The sequence below is a fragment of the Juglans microcarpa x Juglans regia genome, chromosome 2D (genome assembly GCF_004785595.1).
Source record: "Juglans microcarpa x Juglans regia isolate MS1-56 chromosome 2D, Jm3101_v1.0, whole genome shotgun sequence".
Classification (NCBI taxonomy): Eukaryota; Viridiplantae; Streptophyta; class Magnoliopsida; order Fagales; family Juglandaceae; genus Juglans; species Juglans microcarpa x Juglans regia.
This window is the reverse complement of record NC_054596.1, coordinates 10,453,938-10,478,091: the sequence shown is the minus strand read 5'-3', so window position 1 is coordinate 10,478,091 and position 24,154 is coordinate 10,453,938. Positions and strand designations below refer to the sequence as shown.

General features: G+C 37.1%; 2 protein-coding genes and 1 long non-coding RNA gene across 3 annotated transcripts; all 3 read right to left on the bottom strand.

Moving 5' to 3' along the window:
• Positions 1–13,824: 13,824 nt before the first annotated feature.
• On the bottom strand, positions 13,825–16,465 carry LOC121250690. Its single transcript, XR_005937835.1, has 4 exons — positions 16,408–16,465; positions 14,271–14,363; positions 14,086–14,181; positions 13,825–13,986 (listed from the first exon to the last, which is right to left on the bottom strand). It is a non-coding gene; the product is annotated as an uncharacterized LOC121250690 (long non-coding RNA).
• Positions 16,466–20,146: 3,681 nt separating this feature from the next.
• LOC121249242 lies at positions 20,147–22,270 on the bottom strand. The gene is made up of 3 exons (XM_041147957.1): positions 21,519–22,270; positions 21,294–21,372; positions 20,147–20,920 (listed from the first exon to the last, which is right to left on the bottom strand). Exons 1-3 carry the CDS (start codon positions 22,268–22,270, stop codon positions 20,147–20,149), a joined length of 1,605 nt encoding a protein of 534 aa, XP_041003891.1.
• Positions 22,271–22,448: 178 nt separating this feature from the next.
• LOC121249241 lies at positions 22,449–23,612 on the bottom strand. Its single transcript, XM_041147956.1, has one exon. It carries the CDS (start codon positions 23,610–23,612, stop codon positions 22,449–22,451), a length of 1,164 nt encoding a protein of 387 aa, XP_041003890.1.
• Positions 23,613–24,154: the final 542 nt, after the last annotated feature.

Genomic DNA, 24,154 nt, shown 5'->3' with positions numbered 1-24,154 from the left:
ATTTAAATTTATTTTTATACTAACTCATTTTTACTGTGAATTAGTTGGTTGTGCTAGACTGAGTCCGAGAAGTAAGGGGGTCGGATGGATTGGAGGACAAAGTTGTTTGTGTAACTGGACTATGTTGTGATTTGTTGGTTGTTGGATATTGTGTCGTATCATGTACATTGCATATTTACACGCATATTCATGTTTGTAAATGAAAATTGAATTTTCGCATAATTGCATACATGTTAATGTGTATATTTGAAAACTGGATTTTCATGTGAGAAATGATTTTTTGGTGCATGTGTATCACGACCCCAAGCTGAGATGGGGCATTATCTCGGTGGAGCTCCTCTGGTCACTCGGGAGTAGAATATACTGAGTGACGTCCCCTCGATTGTCGCTGGGCGACAACGGGATTGGACGGGATGGTATGGCTCTTGTGCCGACTCCATGGCCCCTCTGCTGGCAGGGGTTAGAGGATGCTTGGCCATGAACAAGCTAGACGCAGAACTGGGCATCGCTTGTTACGAAGTCACTTGCACGGTCATTACCCGTGGTGTGACGAAGGGAGTTTGGGTGTGCGGATGATCCCTAGGGGAGATCATGGTGCATATGGTTAAAATGAATATTGGGCCATTTTCTAGGAAAATGGTGGGTTATTGATTTGGGCCATTTTCTGGGAAAATGTTTTTATGGAAATATTTTGGGTCAAAAATGGGATTTTGGCGTGCGTTGAAAATATTCATTTTTAGGGAAAATGTTGATTTGGGTCTAATGCATATTTTATCATATGCATGCATAATTGTTGGTTGCATTAATGCATTTTTATTCTCGATGGTTGGTTGGATTATTACTTACCTGCGGTACCGTTTTATGGTTACGCAGATTTTGATGCAGATGATATTGAGGGTGAGCCTGAGGATTCGGCTCCGCCAGAGGAGTGATATGGGATCACTCGTATATGTATTTGGACTTTGTATTATATTTTTCGGGATAACTGTATAACTCTCTTTTTAACGTTTTACTCAATTCTGGTACTTAGTCGACTTACTTAAACTATCTGCTGCATTGTTCATTGTACACTGTGCCATGTACACATACATGATACTATCGTTGGGATGCGTGACCGTGTTTTCATCATCCGGGCATCTCGATTCCCGAGTTTCAGTACATGGGGGTCGGGGGCGTCATACCAATCTTGGTTTTATGTAATTTATTTATTTTATGTTATTGCTTAATTATTAAATAATTACATGATTAATGACTAACCAATTTGTTGAGTGAATTTGTAGATATTTCTGCTGCTTTACAATATAGGGGTACTTGGATAATTTCAATATATCTTCTTGCGAAAGACTTCTGAATTTATTTGGGCAGAGTTGCTACTGTGCTAAGAATTTCTTTCTCTAGTTCTTTTTAAAATGTTGGGGCATTTTTTTTTTTTTAACTTCAAGTGGATGCACACTCAATTGTAATTAAATAAAGCCTGAATGTAATATTACGTACGTAAGTAGAACCAATGTTCAACCATGGGAAAAGTTGTTGTTTCTGCAAGGATATATAAGGCTTAAAGCTACTGCCCGGGGTGACGTGCAAGATTACTTGTATTCAAGTAATCTTGCATCCTCGTACTTTTTTCATCATTCAATAGTCTTATATTGAAAAATCTTGTTGCCTATGTAAACATAAACATACAATTGGGTGATTTTGTAGGACGAATGTTATGTATTCATCCAAAGTAATCATATGTCCAATATATGTCATCGATCTTTGCATATATCCAAGTAATTGTCCCCAAGTAGCAAGTCATAATGGACCCCCAATTTTTTTAAAGATTAATCTCATTTCAAAAGAGCTTATTTGAAAAGGGAGATAATCTAATTTCAAAACTTTTAAAAGTATCACTCAAACATTAGGGGTGCCACCCGCACCCTACGGAGTGAGGTTGCCCCCTTCCTGCATCTCACCTTAGCATGGGGGGGGGGGGGGGGAGGTTTGCCCTCGAATCCTTCACCATATCCTAAGGGCGGGGCCCCAGTCTATAGCCAAAATGGAAAATAATTCAAACAAAAGAGAAAATACAACAAAATACAAAATAACACAAAAAAACCATAACAATAAACAAAATACAAACCAAATCCACAACACAATACACATCGAATGATTTGAATTGGAAACAACAAAAAAAAAAAACCTAAACTACTAAAAAAACTCGTGAACTAGGAGAGGAGAGAAATCGAGGAGGAGGATGAGTAGCAGAGAACAGCGATTGCGAGAGGGAGAAAGGGTAACGGCGTCCATAGAGGGGGAGAGAGAGAGAGAGAGAGAGAGAGAGAGAGAGAGAGAGAGAGAGAGAGATTCTGTGTGGGGGGGGGGGGGATTTAGGGTTAACTTAACCTAAAAAACGACGTCGTTTTGGTGATCATTTTAAAAAAACTTCGTTACCAAAACATCGTTATATATATGTACACGTTTTGGTCTGGGCTTAGGCCTAACCCAGGGCTGTGGTTGAAGTTGATGATATATATAATGTTGAAAAACAATGAAGAAATTTGGCATCGCATATTTTGGATGTCTCTAAAAGGCACTACAATAAAATTTGGTTTTTGGGACGATTTTTGTTTGGAACAAAATGAAAATCGTCCCAAAAAATGAGATGTAGGGTCGAAATTTAGAATTCGTTTCAAAAAAAGACTGAAACATGTTAACCGTTCGAACACGTTCGAACGGTATGTGCAGGGATGATAAATTCCATCCTAATAAAATAACAATTCGAAAATGGTAAAGAAATTGGTGGGTTAAGCGTGGGAAATTGATATTCCTTTTGAACATATCACTTTACTGTTTGAACATGTAGATCATCAATGTTCGAATGTGGATAATAGCGTTCGAACGGTTATGTTTTGTTTGAATGATATATGTGTTGTTCGAATGCTAACATTAATTTTAATTAAAGAATATATAATTAAATCTGGTCAGGAATAACAGTGCGTGATGCCTCGGGCTATATGGATGTCTCACCGACTGATACTCTTTGATTTTTCGGCTGTGCATCTTCTGCCTAAGTATCGACCGGCTCATCCCTAGGAGTACGATGACGAAGTCTCAAGTGCCCTGTGCTCCGTGATAGGGTGGAGGAGTTGATCGGTCCAATAGGTTCCTGGACACGCTAGGAAATATCTGGCAAGACTCCGACCTGTAGTAGAAATCGCATGATGAGAATCCCAAAAGGCAAAATATCTGTCGTAACGTAGGAAGCCTCTGATCGAATCCTACTAAATATATAGTCCACTAGGTTGATAGGCACCATACGAGCGACGCGTATCATAAACTTCACCCGATCAATGCCAACCTTTATCTTGTGCTGCCGATGATGAATATTGTTAGCGATGATCAAGTTCATGATCTTAAAGAAAGAAGATAAATCAGCCTGTTTGATACTCTTCATCCGATCATAGGGAGGAGCATCTGGACCAACAACCAACTGTCTAACCTCATGATCCCCGAGGCCATCGATCTCATCTCTATCAGAGCTTTCTTACTCAGCCGTCTCCCCATCAACTATAGACTCCTTGGGCATTGTGTTCAGATATGCAGTCCACAAATGTTGGATGTCGATGAAATCAGCAAGTCTGCCTGCTGAAAATATAAATGATGCTCCTTGTATAGTGATCATATATGCATCATCAGTATCTTGATTGGAGTCATCGAGCGCTCTATAAAACTCAGTGACGATGTCAATGTATGACATGAGGTGGGACCCTCATCCCAATGGTTTAGAATCGGTGTCCAACCACGCTCCATGAAGACGAACGCAAAGAACGCCCATCCCAGAGAAGATCCTGAAAGTCAGAAAACTTCACCCGACGCTCCAATAACACCGTCCGCCCTGTAAATGTATTGCCATTAGTACTAGAGGAAGTTTCTAGCCTTGATCTGCTATGCTTCCTTCCTATAAAAGACATTTTCAACCAGAAATTTAAATAACAAAATTAAGAAAATTAGTTATAAAATATCAAATATAAAATAGTGACAAAATTATATAATGACTAAAATAGTTTAAAATTATTTTACTCTTATGCGTTTGATCAAATTACAAGGCGTACAAAAGCCACAATGCAATTTAAATTAACTGTTCCCAACCATTTGAAATCAAAAAAATGTTAGTAATACGTTCGAATGTGTTCGAACGCCTTCGAAAATCATTTTTATGTTCGAACGCTATCTTAATAGATGGTCGAACGATATCCTAACCGTTTGAGATTTTGACGCTTGAGCTCTAACCATTCGAACGGTGTAGCATGTGGTTATGATTTTGTGTGGAAGAGAGTTCGAGAAAGTTAGTGATACATTCTAAACAACTGCCCTGAGATAGAGAGCCACTTGAAGTAAGTTTACATTATTTATTAATTAATATTTTAATTTACTTTAGAGAATTATACAAATATAATTTTTTTGGTAATGTTTAATCTCAGTGATCATATTAACGTGCTCAAAGAACTATGAGTAAATGATATAGACCAGAACCATAAAGAGGAGTTCCTGAAATGCTTTGAACAACTGGTAATGACATTACAGATGCGAGTTTGCACCAAATTAAAAAATACATTAGATTGTTTATTTTTGGATGTTTATGCTTTATTTAATATGTTGGTTGAACAAATGCATATGAGTAATTCAAAAGATATGTCGGACGAACTGTATGCACTGGTGCGTGGCCTCTCGAGACGCGCTACTCGATATTTTGCATATATTTCTCGAGGAAGTAGGTATCACAGAATGAATCGAGAACGTTATAGGAAAACAAAAAATATTGGCGTCCTAGTCAAAGGAAGTCATGACGGAGATAACGTTGATTTCTATGAGGTTATTGTCGATATATTTGGAATGAGATATTTGAGAGAGCTTGTGGTGTATCTATTTAAGTGTGATTGGTGGGATTTAAATAATCCTTGAAGGGTACAACACCATGATGAATATTTTTTGAGTATTAATACATCCAAAAAATAGTATGAAGATGATCATTTTATTTTGACTTCCCAAACATATCAAGTATTTTACTTAGACGATCCTAAGTTAGGAAATCAATGGCAAGTAGTACAAAAACTTTCTTCAAGAAATATATATGATGTTATTCCTGAGGCGGAGAGACAAGATGAAGAAGAAGATGGTCCCTCTACTCAAAAAGCATACCAAGAGAGTCAACCCGTCTTTAAGTTATTTGTGGATTTGAGCCAGTATGAGATGATCTCATTACAAAGGAAAGATATTGAAGCTGAAATTGTTGATGCGACAGTTGAGTAAAATGTTGAGTCATCTGAAGTATCTACAGATGATGAGAATGAATCTACAAATGAAATTGCTACAGATGATTGGCCGATTTTGTATTTACATTACACATTATCTCAAAATTATGCTACCGAAGAGGAAGAAAGTTCTCATCCCATCTCTACCTGTTCCTAACTCTCCGTTTTATTCACCACTAGAGACTGACTCTACAAAATAAAGTAAATATCTAATCTAATACTCTTTTTTTTTTTCAATTAAGATAATTGATAATTGATACAAGTTAAATAACTAAATATTTTATAGAGTTAACAGTACAATCTTGTTAAGGTCAATGCACTACTAGAGGCGTGACGTTGAAGAATTATTGTAAAGTGGGTAAGATTGAGATTAACATTCCTGACGAACATACTGGAGGCGAGGGACAACAAGCAGCTTGGCTTGCATCACATGTAGGTGTTCTTACATGGACTTATGTACTTTTGGCTACGACGAGATCATGGCATGAAGTTTCGCAAGATGTAAAAGAATTTAAAAAGAAGCGTTGTTTGATATGTAATATTTAAATAATGAATTTATATTAATATTATTTAATATTCTAATTAATAATATCTGTGCATATATTTTTTCAAGAATGACTTTGAACTAAATTTTGGTCGGAAAGAGGAGCGTAAGACTGTCGATGAGCTTATGTGTAATGCATTCTGTAAGTATAATACGATGTGTCATGAGCATTATGTACAATAAGTATGAGGACAAGAAATATGTATGTCAACATCCTTTTCAGAATGTCCGACTTTTCGATTAGGAAAAATTTTGCGACATGTTTGAGAATCTATTATATAAGGTAAATTAAATAAATTTTTTACGTGTTCTATTTATAATTTTTGCTTTCTAATATTTATAGCTTCTATGCAGGAGCAAAGTTCTACAAATAAAACAAATAGATCGAAGTTGAAGATTCATTATCATGCAGGCTTAAGATCATTCCATCGCCTCTCTATGAAATTGGTAATATACTTTTTTTTTTTAAATTTTATATAGCTTATTTTTTGGAGGTACTAATTTTAATATTGACTTTATATCTTAACAATGTCTCTTGTAGCAAGAGTCATATACTAATTATGATTTGACAAAATTATATTCTACATCCAATACTGATCGTAATGGAGAGTGGACTCATCCCTATACTCGTGAAAATTATGTAAATATTATAATTTGCTTTAATTAAACATATTTGAATATTTGTGATGATATAATTAATTCTTTATATTGTGCTTAGGATAAAATGGTTGCTCTACCTGTTGAAGCTGCGCCAGATCAAAATTTCTCAACAAGTGATGTTGAAATTTTTACACAAGTTTTGGGTCAACATTCATGTAACACCTCGTATTTTAGTATATTTTTACTGAATGATTATTTTTATTTATTCAAAAATTTATTCTCTTATTTTAAGTTTATCGGATTTTTAGTGGGTTTATTTTTATAATTTTTAGTTTGTGAAAAATTAAATTTGATATGTTTCCTTAATATTAATTACTGTTATGCATTTAAATCTCTCTTTATTTTAAATTAATTGATTGTTGGATTTAATTATTTTATTTTCATTTTATCATTACGTTTAAATTATTTTATTTGACTTGTTGTTTTAAAATCATTTTCGTTGGATCATTTTCTGTGACCCAAGATGTGAGGATTGGACCTCATTTCTTTCCCTCCATTTTTTCTTTTCCCCTTTTTCTTTCTTCTCCTTTTCTTTTCTCCCATTTCTCCCCTTGCTTCCTGCACGTGCACGTCCCTCTCTCCCTCTTCCCGTGCGTCGTTCACCAGCCCGCCGCCGTGTGCCACCGTCCAGCGTCACCGCCCACCACCACAGCTTCCCTTCCTGCCGGTCATCATCCCCCACCAAGGTCGGCCCCTATCTCGCCGGCGTTCTCCTCCACGCACGGCTTGAAGCCGCGGCGTTCCTTGAGCCCGCGCGCCGCCGTCGCGCCACGTCCGGCCACCATTTCTTCACCACTTCATCCTCGACCTCATAGCAACCCAATGCACCCAATTCCAACTCCGATCCGCCACCGGTGAAGTACATCCAACTCCATTTCCGTTTTGGGTATTTTTGCACTTCAACCACCCTCTACGCTGCCACCCACGGCAAACCACCATCACCACTAGCTTCACCGACATCTCTAAGCCCTATCCTATCAATTTCGGGTCTTGGTTTGTCCCCATTCAAAAATGGATATTTGAGACCCACGGCCACAGTGCATTTTGAATTGTTACGTTGCTGTGCCGGCACTTCTTGTAGCTCCGTGATCCTTCGAAAATTATTTTATAGCACTGTGAGTATTTTTCTAAAGAACTATCATGATTTAAATATATTTTTGCACTAACTCATATTATTGTGATCTGGTTGGACATGCCGGACTGAGGCTAAGGAGTTCGGGGGTCGGATGGATTGTGGACGGAGTTGTGTTTGGTTGGTATTGTGAAATGTTGGTTGTTGGTATGGTGTTGTTCATGTACATGGCATATTGCACGCATGATCATGTTTGTAAAGGAAACTGAGTTTTCGTGTACATCCATTCATGTTCATGTGTTTATTGAAAACTAGGTTTTCATGTGTTAAAGGATTTTGGGTGCGTGTGTATCACGAACCCAAGCCGAGATGGGGCATTATCTCGGTGGAGCTCCTTTGGTTACTTGGGAGCGGAATATACTGAGTGACGTCCCATGGGTTGTCGCCGGGCGACCACGGGATCGGACGAGATGGTCTCGTGCTGACTCCGTGGCCCCTCTGCTGGTGGGGGCTAGAGGATGCTTGGCCATGAACGCGCTGGGCGCTGAACTGGGCATCGCTTGTTGCGTAGTGGGTGTTTGGCCACGAACGTACTGGGCGCGGAACTGGGCATCGCTACGAAGTCAGGACGTGCGGATGGTCCATAGGGGAGATCATGGTGCATATGGTTAAAGGATTAATGTGCTATTTTCTGGAAAAATAGCGTGTGTTGAATAAAAGAATTTTATGTGATTCATTTTCTGAGAAAATGATGTTTTATTGATTTGGGTCATTTTCTGGGAAAATGACGGATTATTATCTTTGGGCCAAAATGGGATTTTGGCGTGTGTTGGAAATAATCATTTTTCTGGGAAAAATGGTTTTTTATGGCTAAGCGTATTTTGTCATATGCATGCATGTTGGTTGCATCAATATGTTTTTATCTCGTGGTTAATTGCTTTATACTTGCCTGTGGTACCATTTTATGGTATCACAGATTTTGATGCAGATGAGGATAACGAACCTTAAGCTTGGCTCCGTTGGAGGAGTGATCTGGGATTGCTCTCGTTTATCGAGATTCACTTTATCAATTATTTATGTATTTGTTTTGTAATATATTTTGGGATGACTGTATAACTTTTTTAAAGATGATTTGTTTTGAATATTTGTATTTAAAAATTCTGGTACTTAGTAGACTTATTTATATTATCCGTTGCGTTGTTTATTGTACACTATTGCATGTACACACACACTTGGCACTTTTGTTGGGATGCGTGACCGTGTTGTCATCATCCAGACGTCACGATTCCCGTATTTTTTTTGTATGTGGGAGTCGGGGCGTCACAATTTATCCTGGGTTTGGCTCTCTATGTAAAGCCTTCTAATTCTTCATCAACGTCTAGTACCTATATAGCGTTAGAGAATGCAAATTCTAGGATCGAAGAGTTGAGTGCAAGACAACATGAGTTAAAGGCTCAACAGACGAAACAAGCAGACATGGAGATGTGCATGAAACAACAAAAAGAATAACCAGAAGAGTTCAGGAGAGAGATGCAACTCTAAATATAGATGCTTATGTAACAATTCAGACATCCAAACAACTGATTTTCGTATTTTGCGTAGATTTTGGGATAAAGTTATATACGAATGACATTATTAGTATTATTACTATTTTATTTATTTAGGTCTCACTTATGACTAGTTTTATTTGTATTGAACAATTTGTAATGTATTTTTTAAATATTATTTAATTATGCCTATTTTGTTTTAAATTTTTTATTAAAATAGAATATTAACCATTTGAAAAGTCCATGAAACGTGCGAACAGGATACGTTGGAAACAACCATTCAAACATCACATGATACCATTCGAACGACTGTTAACTAGCAAATCGCTTGATCCTTTCATTATACGTTCAAACATCTTACTCAATCCATAAAATTGTAAAAATATAATTTCCGTTCGATCATAAATTTGTTTGTTCGAACGTTCTCTCATGTTTATTTGGTCGAACAGACTAGTATCGATTGACCGCCCATGTAGGATACGTTCGAACATACAATCTATCACTTTTTTTTTTTGAAGAGTCGGTAGCCACATGTCCAATGACCCCGTCCCAAGTTTCTTGATGTACCCTCACTTGTGGCGGAGGAAAACCGTGGTTACAAGCCAAGCATTAAGAGGAAATCTAAGCCCCCTAATTACACACCAACAAAAAAACCACAGCAAAAGCAAATCTAAACTAGACCAAAAAACTGTTGACCCAATCTTTTGGCCTTTTTTGGCAAAATCTAAACAATCCTAAAGCAAGACCAGAAAAATCAAGAAATACGAATGTCTGCCAATCCCACCCAATCTAGCCTATACAAACCATGGATCTCATAGCCTAACTGAGCCACCTCTCTAACCATACTAGTCACCTCGAAAGCCCCCTCACGAGCAAGGAAATCTACAACTTTATTGCTCTCTATAATAGTGACTAATAGTGTAATCAAGTTCATGCAGTAGTATCAACAGTTTATCCCAATAATCCCAAAGATACCAAACTGTCAAGCTTTCGCTAAAATTCAGCAAACCACCACCAAAGAATCACATTCAATATCTATGCAAAATAAACCCAACTCCTTGCACCAAATGATACCTTCCAAGACCGCTTGAAGCTCAACTTCATTATTAGAACAAACTCCAAAAGACTTTGAAAAAGCGAAAATGAACTTACCATTGCAATCTCGTAAGATGCCCCCCCACCACTTGGTCCTGGATTCCCAAAGCTACTGCCATCAAGGTTGAGTTTGAACCTACCCCTTGGTGGTTTAACCCACTTCACAAGTTGAACTTTTCTAGCTTTTGGTTCCACAATTTCGACACCCAACTTGGTAAGCAAAACTCTATCCACCCTAGACAACCGCTTCACTGTATTCATATTTAACACATCCTTATTTCGCTGTGTTTTCCCAAGAAGGAAATTCTTGGCAAAAGACCGGTTTCCCCTGGGGAAAAAATTTTACCCAACAAATCTGTCCATGGGAGTCTCGTGGCGTATACTTCACCACAAAAAGTGTTATTATCCATGATAACTATAACTCATGGATAATACCTGTGTTTTAACACGGCATATTCCATGGGAAAAAAACCTCAATTTTCGTCGCAAAAGGGAATTTAAGTTCTATTAAGCTCGTGGTAAAAGGAGCAAGTCCCACGAGTAGAATTAGTGGGTAAAACTATTACCCACCCTTATCGTTTGTGGGAAATAAGGATGTGTTAAATATGCATGATAGTTTACCCATGAAATGTGATGGTGGGTAAAAGGATCACGCCCCATGAGTACAATCGGTGGGTAAAACTATTACCCACCCTTATCGTTTGTGGGGAATAAGGATGTGTTAAATATGCATGATAGCTTACCCATGAAATGTGATGGTGGGAAAAACCTACTTTCCATGAAGGGATAATGTGGAAAATACTTTTGCACTAATGATGATATACTTTTCCCCACCAAAACTCTCTTGTAGGGAATGTAGAATTTCCGTGAGGGAAGTCTGTAGGAAATGCATTTTACATCAAACCAATTTAGTCCATAAATCCCACAACCACGGTCATGGCAAATGGGTTGGAGGGATCCTGTCGCAAATAACATCCTCAGCTAATATGGTATCAGTTTTTTACCATGATTGCTACCTCCTGGGGAAAAACAAGCAAGTTGGGACCATAGAAAAAACATTAAAATTTGTCTAAATTTTTTCCTCAATCTTGGAAATTAAGGAGTGAATAAATTGGTTGATACCTAGTTGAGATACATGGCAAAATTAGTCCAAAATACACTCATAGCCATATAAAATAATTGGTACTGTTCATTTATATATAAGTTAATTCACCACCTGACACTGTTCATCTAAGGAAAAGCATGGAAATACATCAATGTTCACTGTGTGGGAGGGACAAGAGAGGGCCATCAGCTTGATTGTTACAACTATTGTATATATAGCCCATAAAACAACTATATGAACTTGTCTACGTATATCCATCTGATGAACTTTGCTCCAAATTAAATCTTCCCATATCTCCATTGCACTCATCCACATGTACCAATGCAGCCTCTATATCAAGATCAGATTCCCATATGCTGAATGAAGAAGACCTGTCCAGCAGATAGCATACATTATGTTATCATCACATCAAACTCTTGCCTCAACCAAAAAAGCGTTACACTACAACGAATTAGTTCCTGACAGTGATTTGAGTAAAATTCGTCACATACCATCTCCCTTAATATACTTGGGCATTGACAATATTAAACCCACGGACAAACCATTGTAAAATCCTCCAGCAAGCTAGCAAATGTATATATACTTGTAGCAATTTATAAATTATCCAACTAGAGCTACAAAAATCATAAGTATGCCAATATTTATTATTTCCCTAGCTAGAACCTAATATATCAATAGCACATTCTGTTTTCACCTCCTTCATTATTAGTATACAATAACATTGTCTTTCACATTAGATGGCATATATATATATATATATGCCTATGCATATATATATATATATATATCGCAGTACATTAATGAAGTTGACATAAACATCAATAAATGACTCTGTATAGTCCAAAAACATAAATGTTTGACCATATTCAAAATATTATTGCAAAAAGAATTCAAATATGTTTATCATACAATGGTTCTAGGGATATTAGCCCATTTCCAACTTACTTTTTGGTTTTCAATCTCAAATTTGAACAGCAAATCATTGATTCCCACATTTTAAAACAGAGAGGCTGGCTTAAAGCTAGATGAAATCATATGGTCATTGTAGCATGATCAAACTGCATTTATGAGTGCAGTAACAAGTATGAAAAAAATTCAGAACCATTGCTTTACGAACACCATTTGGCTGCTAAAGTGTTGACCACATGTTTAGCCAATATATGAACAATATACCATATATTGTCACCAGCATCAATCATGTGTGAAATATGACATAAAACTACTTCATATGTGAACAATGAATATGCATGACAGCTTCAATATATAATTTCCTGCAACTACATCCCATTCCAAAAACATAAACATTATTACATACTAGCAGTATTCCATGTAGCAAGGCCATCATGGAATTCACCTCTGTTTTCCTGTACACGTGGAAGACCACACTTGCTTCTTGCACAATCCTCATTTTAAATATTGAAAGCAAACTGATCTTAAGTTCATGACTTTATAATTTTTTCCTTTCTTGTTCCGATCACCTATATATAACTTGAAAATGTATAAAGATGTAAAATTGACATACTATACACACCATGTTAAAAAGGGAACCACGTCAAGTATTTTTACTACAAAAACTGACTCTTATCTTCCACCAACATCAAAACCACCTATTAATTAAGAATTACTTATTCTTTCAATACACCAGTCAATACCTCAGTCCAATCTATTTTAAACAAGCATGTGGTCTATCCCAATTTCCATATGCTAACATCATTCACTATGTGAATGTGGGTACTAATAAACAAGAACAGAAAAATTAAGCATATACCATCAGTACTGGATCTGGAGCTCCTATCCAGTTATATTTTTCACTTCTCTTTGTGAACTGTCAAGCTCATGGAGACTGTGATGGGATAGTTGTCATATACTAACAGAACTGTGCACTGCTAGAAGCATTCAGACTATGCAGCTACCTACAAGCATGCAGCAATATCCCTAAATAAAAAAACAAAACTTGATCATTGTCAACCCATCCCACTCACGTAAAGAATATATAGAGTCCTACAAACCATAATCAACATTGTATATGAGAAGATACTCACTGATATTGTTGATGAAAACCATTACCTGATGCATACCATCACCAAACATTTGCTAAAACCTACTTCCATGAAGAAACCAGGTTACGATGGCCAAAACAAAAGCCCACTAATATAACCACCTCCCACCCTTTATATCAAAACACCCCAACCTGCCCACAATATACATTTTAACCATTGGCATTTAACTAACTTCCATTTCCATTGGGGGAACAAAAAACACAAAAATCTCCAACACTCAAAAAATCTAAACCATATGAGAGATGCCTAAGCATCTCTTGGAGCCTCTTCTTGAGACTCCCTATTTGACTCCAACTGTGAGTTTATCATGTTTAGTTTTTTTTCATGCTCAAAAAACTGTTTGCGCAGATAAGCCATATCACCCAAAAGTGTCTCTAGTTGAGTCTTGTAAATGTCTACAAAAGTCTTGTTTCATACATTCTCCTCGGCCAATCGTTTAAATGCCTTATTTTCTTGCATAAAAGGGGAGGGCTCAGGAATGACTGAGTGGCCCTGCCCTTGTGCATAGCCAGATTTATACCCTCAGACCTCTTTGAAAACATTAGCAGCAACATCAGTATCCTGAGCCTCTTCAGTGTCTTTCTCATTCAACCTCTCTACCATCAGATTCTGAAATTTCATAAAGAAAAACATCATTGCATGCAGGTCAGCCATGCATAGTTGAAGTAAATAATTTGAAATCATCCAATTTTGTATTAGCTAACTCACATAATTGTGTTCACTTGCTGCATTGATGAATTTCCCCTTCTCCTTAGACCAGTGTGTTTCTTTGTAAAATGCAATCATATTCGGTGCCTCCTCACCCTTCATTTACAATTTATGTTAATTAAGGTTCAAAAGCATTGTATGGGTAGAAAATACAGAATACTCACTTTAAACACTACATATCTTACCCTCTCTTCCATAATCCTGACAAAAGATTTCCTTCCATCAGTATGTTTGACCTTCTATTTTTTCCTATTATTTGTGTTTCTACGAGACTGCTCCTGAAAGAATTCCAGATATTTATTGTTATGCACTTACACACCGGTGCTCAATGCCTTAACAAAACACAATATATATAGATGACACCCATAAGAGGAAAAATAAAACAATACTCAGTTTTCCCAACATGGATATAACACTATTCATACTTACCTTGAATGTCCCACTGGCCCACCTATCACATAGCCACTCCCAAACATGTGGCTCCACCGACGATCTCTGACCAGCTAGTGCCTCCTTATGCGATGCATATTTAAGGTTGTGCTTGTGTAGTTCATAATGGTACGCATTGTGCTTATCAGCGAGTGCGTTTACTACAACCTCTTGATGATTGTCTTTTGACCAATCCAAGATAAAATCACCCTGCAAAGCATTGTACAAGTTGTCACAAAAAAAAAATCACATGCATAATCATAAATAAAAGTGACTAGGCATATATATTAAACCCCTACTCTAACACGATTGATGAGTTCGTGCTTCTCCTTGTCGTCTACCACACTCCAACTAGCATGCCGCATTTCAACACGTACTCTTATAATCCAGCTCACTCGACTACTGAATATAGCGGCATTTTCACATGATGGATCCCTATGCCCATCCTTTATGTTTAAAGGGATCTTACCAAACTTTTTCAACCTTTCAAATGATGTACCCTTCGCAGGCCCTCGGCCTCGTTTTTTAATAGGTGGAACTGTATTAACGACATTAATAAACTTGTTAATGTCATATAATCATGGCTAAGGATTATAAACAGTAAAACTAGTAAAGATACATGCGGTGAACATCATAACCTTTACCTGTCAAGCCTGTGATGTTATCCCCCTCATTGCCGTCATGTTGTACATCGTGATTGGACTCTTTTACACCCACCTCCGGGACTGCTTCAGTGGAGGCATCAACTATGGGATCCTCCTCATCGCTTAAGCTCCTTGTCGGAGGCACCAATTCTGGAACTTCGTCAATAGGGGTTGATACAATTAGTGGATGTCTGTGTCGAAGACCTTGGCCTCTTTTGCCTCTAATCACCATTGTTGTATTTCCTGTAATTACATTGAATTCAATCAACATGGAACCCATAACATAACCACATATGACTAGTTATCAACACTAGTCCAAGTTGTGTTAGCTTTTTCATAATTACTATGTACTCATAATTTCCCACCAACATCATTGAGTAAGTTAACATCACTGTGTGAATGTGCCTGAAAATATACATGGCTTCCTCAGGTTACAAAACATATTGAAAATCCAACATAAAGTCACGTTTTCACGAAAACAACAACCTTTTTACAAATTTTCCAAGGCCGTAACACACCATATGTCATCCATTCTGAATAATTGCTAATGACATACCATCTCCAAACTGCAGGTGGCATAAATATACCTATTGTTCACTAGTCACCAATTAATACACACTTATCACATGCAAATCCAGTGACCACTCTTACTTCAACTTATGTTCAACCCAATCACCACATTGTATAATCACAATATCCATAACATTCTGGCTTCTTCATCAAAGGAAGTGAATTTAAAAGTGTGGTGTTATCACAATCTGTTCTCTTGTTAAAATCAGATAACTTATCACATTTAAATGATGTGAAAACATAAATATCTAATCTGATTGCCCTCCACTTTGAGAAAAAAAACATAAAGTAAAAATGAGATGTTTGCAACACACCATCCAGCGGGTATGATGCTGCTCCCTGGGTTCACATACACTTAGCAACATGGTTGAAGTACATAGAAGGTACTTCTATGTTAACAATGACAACTTTCTGCAAATTTTTCGTACTATTTTCTTCTAATTAATCCTTATATGCAAACCCCATTATCAATTTTCATACCTCAATATCTGTCAAAGTTCTTACCATTTATGAACTTTGACAGTCTTTAGAGTCAACATTCAAAAATTTAGCAAAGTATATGCCTCTGGAAAATTTCTAGATTTTTTCTAAGTCAGTATATCACACAGAAAAACCAAGAAGAGAGTGTCTTTGCTCCGTGAAGGCAAGAATATGATTGTAGGGTTACCAAAAAATGTACCTTTTCTTGTCTTTGTTGGTTAGTTCTTCAGCCAAATAGGTGAAAAAGTGTGGTGATACTTCAGTATTATCAGAAACTGTGGAGTGCGTACTTGGAGTTTGGTCTGCAGATTCAAAACCCTGGATTCTAAATCTCCTTGCTTAATCACTCAGCCTTCTGAAACCTAGAGCACTTGACATGAACTGGCCTTTAGAACCCACAAAATACTGATGTACAACTTTTGTCACTTCCAAGGTCATAGACTGGCGCCAGTTCACCCACTCTCCAGGCTTTAAAATCCCGCCTTTTCCAAATATTACTTTCCTGCGTATGCCTCAGCATGCATGTGGTCATATCTCAGATTTTCTATGATGCACATCGGGCATCAGAGGTCTTGTTAAGGGCTGGACCAACTGTGAATTTTATATTAACATATTATCACAAGAACTACTTTAATTTGATAAATACATAAATGTAGACAACTGGCATTATTTGGTACACATGTTAATATATGATAGAAAGCAACATGCAATTAAAAAATAATTTAACATTCCTATAACATGCACGTTCATATAAATTGGTGTTCTTTGCCCAACATGTATCTTTGTGTCCAAACTGTTCGGAAGTATTGGGAAAGTGAATAAAATAAAGTGGGACCCATTAGCAACAGATTTGGCCAGCCTGTTTTGGATACTATTTTAATTCTAACGTGTTAAAATATCTCATTATCATCATTAATGGGGAAGCTTTTTACTCATTCCCTACATTAGCTTTTTAATCGTGCCACAGTTACAATAAAAGAATTTTGTTGATATGTTAGTGTGTAAAGTATAAAATGCTAGTATTTTATACTCAATGCATCCACTAGATTTTTATTAAATTCATAAACACAAGCTACATTAGTCTACGAAAAACATTTATAATTTTTTCTCAAGGTAGATTATATAAATAGTCTTCCTATTCTAGCAAAAAGATTACCAGTGAATGAGATTTGTATCCCAAACATATATGGATTTGAGGGGTTCTTCCAATTTTGATTACCTAGGCTCTATGGCCTTTTTGATGTTCATATCGCATGGAAAATACTCAATATGATTGGAGAAGTACTATCTAATTGGTGAAAGTCACTTTGATATTCACTTGTTGCATGTTGTAGCAGTTCTAAATAACTTGGAGTCAAACTATTTGTTATAGTGTATGAAGGAAATATTATAAACCCATTGTTCCAATTTGTGTAACAGTGCCGATATTGATTAAATGGATGGTGCTGGATGTGAGATGCGTACAACTCAATGTAGATGGTGGATCTTGTGGTAATCCCAGGATGTCGGGTGGTGGATAAGGAATTATTCAGGATGCATAGGGAAGAGTCTTGGCAGGATTTTCTCAATTTTATAGCCAAGCAACGAACACAATTGTAGAGTTGTTATGCTTAACTTGATGGGTTACGATAGTGTCATTCGCTTGGAGTGAGAGATTTTTTTGTGGAGTCTGATTCGAATGTCGTCGTTGATGGCCTCTTACCTGTATTGGTTTATGCCTTCCTTTTAACATGTCCCGTTCATGCCCTTTTACACAATTATGAGTGCAAAATACTTGACAAAAAAAACCATCTACTCAAAATTTCAATTTTCATGCAAAGAATACACACTTCCAATTCTCTATTTGATCTAAGCATGTACATTTCCAGAATTTTATATTCCAAATCCGCCTTATACTTGGCTTTTGCTTTGACAAAGTTGGTAAATAACATTCCACCATTGTCTTAGAACAAACTGTAAACTTATTCCTAAATAGCATAGGCATCAAACCTTCCATGCATCACATAAAATATGAAAAGTGTATCACCATTGCTGTAATACTTCAACTTTCCATATATAAAACTTTCCATATCAAAAGCCTCATCCATGAATGTGTCTTTGCTTTGATACTATAGAAACGGAGTTAGACATTTTATATTTCCATTAAGTGGCTGCAGCTCTCTTACTTACAGAAATGTTTAGGTCATCATTATTGCTCAATGCAGCAATAAAAATGGTATTACATGGCTGACATCAATTCCCCACAAAGTACAAATTGTGTATGGAAAGTTTAAACTTCAGTGTCACTCTTTATTTTTCAAGTTAAAGATTAAAATTTGGAGCATATATGTGAGAATTCGTTTTGTTGGCAACAAACTGTTTATATATGGCCATTAGTATATATAGTATTTCCCCTATCTGTTCATGGGTGACATACACATTGGCCACCTCTGTTTGCACCTAGAAAGCAAATACATACCTATACTCACAATTAAATATCCCATCATCGAGATACCCATCCCATTTTAAGCGGTAAGTTCCAGCATATCATGTGTATTTTAAATGCTTCCTCAAACCATGTGCCATACATGTGGTATCCATTAATTTATACTCAGGTTTCATAACTGTGCAGACATTGGGTCTGAAAAATGGTGGTAAGGACAGTATGAAATTTACCTTACCACCACGCGTGCATTTACAATGGTGTGGATTTCTAATTAACGTTAAGCAACTGTCCTCCAACCCAACAATTGTTTCTATGTACCAAAATGGTGAATATTTTTAGGAGATATTCTATTTCTTTGAGCTAGATGTGACAACTAATTCTTTAGAGTGAAGCATAATATTGAGAATTGTCTACATTGGAGTCATGTAAGAATTTGATGGACAGCCTAAAAATCCACACCAATATCTTAAAAAAGAAAATTGACGTGTCTGATTCGACCATGTATATTTTAGGTTCAAGCACAATATTATAAAAATCACAATTTGAATAGTGACTAAATTTGGTAATTTTCCTGGTGCTTTCAATTTGTTAATGAGTGAATAAACTACTTGTATGGACTGCTCCATGTGGTCAGTTTGTAGATAAATGTTGTATTTAACTGCCATTCATGACTAGGGTTCAAGCAAACTAACATTCAGCTAAAACTGTGAACAATTGTACACATCTGTTTTCCCTTATCAGTATTATAAAATTGCGTCATTAGTCCATTTTTTTGTTGTATCGTATTCAGTTTTTCCCAAGTACCAGCACTATCATCTGTACCTTCATAAATTCATTACTTGAATTTAGGTGGTCTTATGTGAACTGGATGATAGGTTGTAGTGACTGATATGTAGTTGTATAAATCATGTGTATTGGGCTGCTCCCCTTTTACTCGTGTAAAAAATATTAATTGTTAAAAGAATGTGATGGTTGGAGTCTTTAATAATTTAAATTTAGTAAAGCTCGTTCGGTTTCTAAAATGCAAGGCTTTCGTATCTTGGAAACATTCTGAATATCAAAAGGAATAGTTGTAGTTGAGAACCAATTTTCAGCATTGCAAGTCAAAGTAAAGAAAGCATACAGACTATGGCCACGTTATATCGAAATAATGCCTTCACACACGCTTTCTTGAAGTGTGGAGATGACCTCCCAATGAGTAAGGTCACGTGCTGTCTGCAAACAGATGAAATTTAAAGGAAGTCAGTCAGCAATATAAATCCAAAAGTAAATATATACCCTCTTAATAGTGAATTAATAGTAGTAAAATAGAATAATAAAAAACATACATATATGAAATCCTCATGAATCTATTTGCATGTATGGTGGAATCGAAAGTCGGGCACAACATTTAATAACCGAAATAGCTATGTAGAAGTGATTAAAATTATATATAATTAGAGAAACCATTATCATTAAAATAGGATAAGATAAACCATCAGAAACAATCTCTATAATAATGAAAATGAGGTTTTTATTCAGTACCATCGCTATCCCCCTCATCTATGTTCTCCATCCAAAAAGCGTCGTGAATGTTTTCATCATCAGTGAAGGCCTCATCGTCACTTTCTTCAGCCAATTGCTCTGGTGACAACGTTGATGGATCAACGGGCAAGTGGTCTTCATTTACTCGGGTCAATGGATTGAGCATGCCTGGGTTGGTTTCATTAACATTACCATAGTTCCTAACATCAGTGTCACTCTTGTCTTCTATTTCAAGAACGTCGGATTCATCATCAACTTCATGCAAGTCCGAGGTCTTGTGGCGAATATTGTAAACATTCCTATTTGTTATCTTGTGTACTGCGTGCCAACTTCCCCCCAAAGTCGGGTCTTTTATGTAAAACACTTGCAACGCTTGGAATGCTAGAGCGAAAGGCTCATCTTTATACCATTGCCTAGAGGTATTGACACTCGTAAAGTGATCCCCAATGTGTATTCCCCTTCTCGTGTCGCCAATGTCCCACCAATCACATTTAAACAAAAAACACTTATCACAACCCATATAGCGTAATTCTATGATGTCCTGCAACACACCGTAGAAGTCAATTGGCAATCCTTCATGGTTGGCATGAACAACAACCCCACTGTTTTGGGTGCGGCGACGCCCTTCGAGATCCTTCGTGTGAAATCGAATTCCATTCATTATACAGCTAGCATATGATGCAACTAGTGGATCTGGACTGCATGCTAATGCATATATGTCATCGGTCACCTCAGGGGGAGTCCTCGCATGCAACTCGGCAATCTAACATGGATATTTGACAAAGGAGAACATTAAGGAAGAAATTCGAAGGTCCTATAAAGGGATATGTTTATAAGTGAATAAGAGAAATCTTACGCGTGTTCTGAACCACGTTGGGAATTGACTTTGGTGCCTACGCTCGATGTTACTGGGGTCCTCTTCTTTCATTTTGTTATAGTGATCACTACAAAAACTAAATGCGTTAATAAGTTATCCACTTACAATAAAACAAAATAAAATGCTGAATTGGATATAGAGGGTGCACTTACTCTATATAGTCCTCAATCTCTGCGCAACTATTAAGGACGTACCACTCGGCCTTGGCCAAAAGTACATCGGGTAATTTTATCATTCTTGCTGCCCCTAACGGGCATACCTTTTGGGAGAAAACAGATAAACTTGGCACTTGAGATGTTTGCCCAACCAAGTCAACGTTCCGTTCCTCTTGGTTATATCTAGTCTCAATATCATTAAGGTACATAGAGCAAAATGTCAGGTACTCGACATGAACACATGCCTCAGCAATTGAGTCTTCTGGACGGACTTTGTTACAGACATATCGCTTGAACTTACCTAGATACCTCTCGAAAGGTACATCCACCTGTACTGAACAGGTCCTGATAGCAATGCCTCATTTGGCAGATGAATGGCAAGATGCACCATGATATCGAAAAATGTAGGTGGGAATATCATTTCTAATTTGCAAAGAATGATGGGGATATTAGCTTGAAGCCGTTCCAACACTGTCATGTCTAGTGTTCGTGAACATAATTCTTTGAAAAAGGAGCAAAACTCTATTAAAGCTCCCATAATATCGGGTCGTAGGTACCCACCAATAACAATTGGCAACAAATATTGCATAAAGCTATGACAATCATGGCTCTTCATCCCCATGATTTTTCCTTTAGTAATGTTGACACACCGGGCAATATTTGAGGCAAAACCATCTGAAAATTTGACTTTTGACAAACGTGCACAAAAACGCCTTCGCTCAGTTACATTTAACATGTAACATGCAAGACTCATAGAAGTATGATTACCATCATGCTGTAAATGTAATTCTTTTTTTAGCCCAAGATCTTCCAAATCCCTACGCGCATTGGCGGTGCCCTTACTTTTGCCTTCAATATTCATCAAGGTTTTCAGGATTGAATCACAAATATTTTTTTCAATATGCATGACGTCCAAGTTATGTCGCAATCCCAAATCTAACCAGTAAGAAAGCTCAAAGAAGATACAATTTTTTGTCCAATTAAGCTCATTGGGTATACGTTTCCTCTTCTTTGTTGATTTACCAAACTGCACGTTTGAGACCTCATGTAATTGCTCCATTAAAGCTTGTCCCGCTTTCATTTTAGGTTGGAGACTATGTTCCTCCTTACCATTAAAAAAATTTTTTTTTCTTTCTCCAATTGTGATCTGGCACCAACCACCGACGATGACCTATATAACAATGTTTTCGGCCATGCACAAGCCATAGTGAGTCTGTTTCTAAGTTACATGTAAGGCATGCCATCTTACCCTTTATGCTCTAGCCTGAAAGATTTGCATATGCAAGAAAATCATTGATGGTCCAGAGCAACGCTGCCCTCAAATGAAACGATTCTTGTTTGTATGCATCATATGTACGAATTCCCTCTTCCCATAGTTCTGTCAACTCATCTATTAGGAGACGCAGGAACACGTCAATATCATTTCCCGGTGCTTTTGGTCCAAGGATTAACAACGACATCATCAAGTATGGATCTTTCATGCATGACCAAGGGGGCAAGTTGTAAGGCACAAGTAGCACTGGCCAAATGCTGTCTGGTTTGCTCATGTTATTGAATGGGTTGAACCCATCACTTGCTCGACCAAGTCTGACATTACGAGGATCTTGGGCAAACCAATCATATTTGTTATCGAAGTCTTTCCATACCCTAGAATCAACTGGATATCTCATGAAGTTGGGATCATCAAGACGCTCTTCTACATGACATCTCATGGCTTGGGCAGTCTTCTTTGACATAAATAGCCTTTGCAACTGTGGCTTCAAAGGAAAATAGTGGAGGACTTTTTGGGGTATCCTCTGTTGGTTAGTTGTGCTTGAGGCCCACCTAGATGCATTACATTTAAGGCACTCATCTTTATCAGCATGATCCTTCCAAAACAAGGCACAATCATTTGGGCATATATATATCTTTGTGTAACTAAAGCCCAAACCACGTTGTAAGCAGCGAGCCTCGTTATATGAGGCAGGGAACTGAGCCTCAGGAAATGTTGCTTGCAAAAGCTTTATAACCATATCAAATGACTTCACAGTCCAACCACCAACTGTCTTTATGTGAAGCAACTTGACTATGAATGATAGCTTTGAGAACTCTGTGTAGGTTGGATAAAGTGGCTTTCTTGCATCGTCTAGCAACTCGTTGAAATTAAGGTGTATTGGAGTATTTGAGGTGTGTTGTGAAGACCCTGCGTCTGAGTTATATTCTGTTCTACCAGAATTATCCATAAAGGACCCCACACGGATGTCATCTAACATCTTGTCTGCATCATCAATGTAGTCATTGTAGTTATAGGCATCATCACCTTCTTTGTTAAAAAATGTGGCGTCTGGCAAAGTTTTCTCCTCGCCATGGAATATCCATTCTGTATAAGATGTATCAATACCTACGATGAACAAGTAATAGGATGGAAAGTTCGATTTCGGCATCTCCTACATGAACACTTGATGCATTCTCTACCAGGTGCATGGGCCTTGGCCATATCTATGAATTGTTTAACACCATTTGCGTATTCGTTGGAACGCAATCTATCTTCAATATGCATCCAAGCCTTATCCATCTGGTTGAGTTACATGGAATTGTACACATTAATAAGGATATGAGGAAATTCTTGGTAGATTATTAATTGTTTGAAAGTGTGTAATGGGTTATCACGAAACTAGTTGAAGGAAATCACCATAGTATCAAAGGTAAAAAAACTATTTGAAGGGCAGCTTCTAGGTCAGCCGGATAAGTAGTGTTATGATTGTAGGGTGTCTCTTGATGATATGCCCAACTCTCTAGTTCCACCTATTTATATATAATTTTGAATTGAACTTTGGTCAATTAATTCTTACATGGAAAAAAAGGACCCTTTGTCAATGAATTCAACGTTCCTAGCTACTTTCCTAGTAATTTCCATACACCATATATATATATATGTATGTGCAACACAAAGAAATTAAGAGAATATATACGAGCAACATATCTC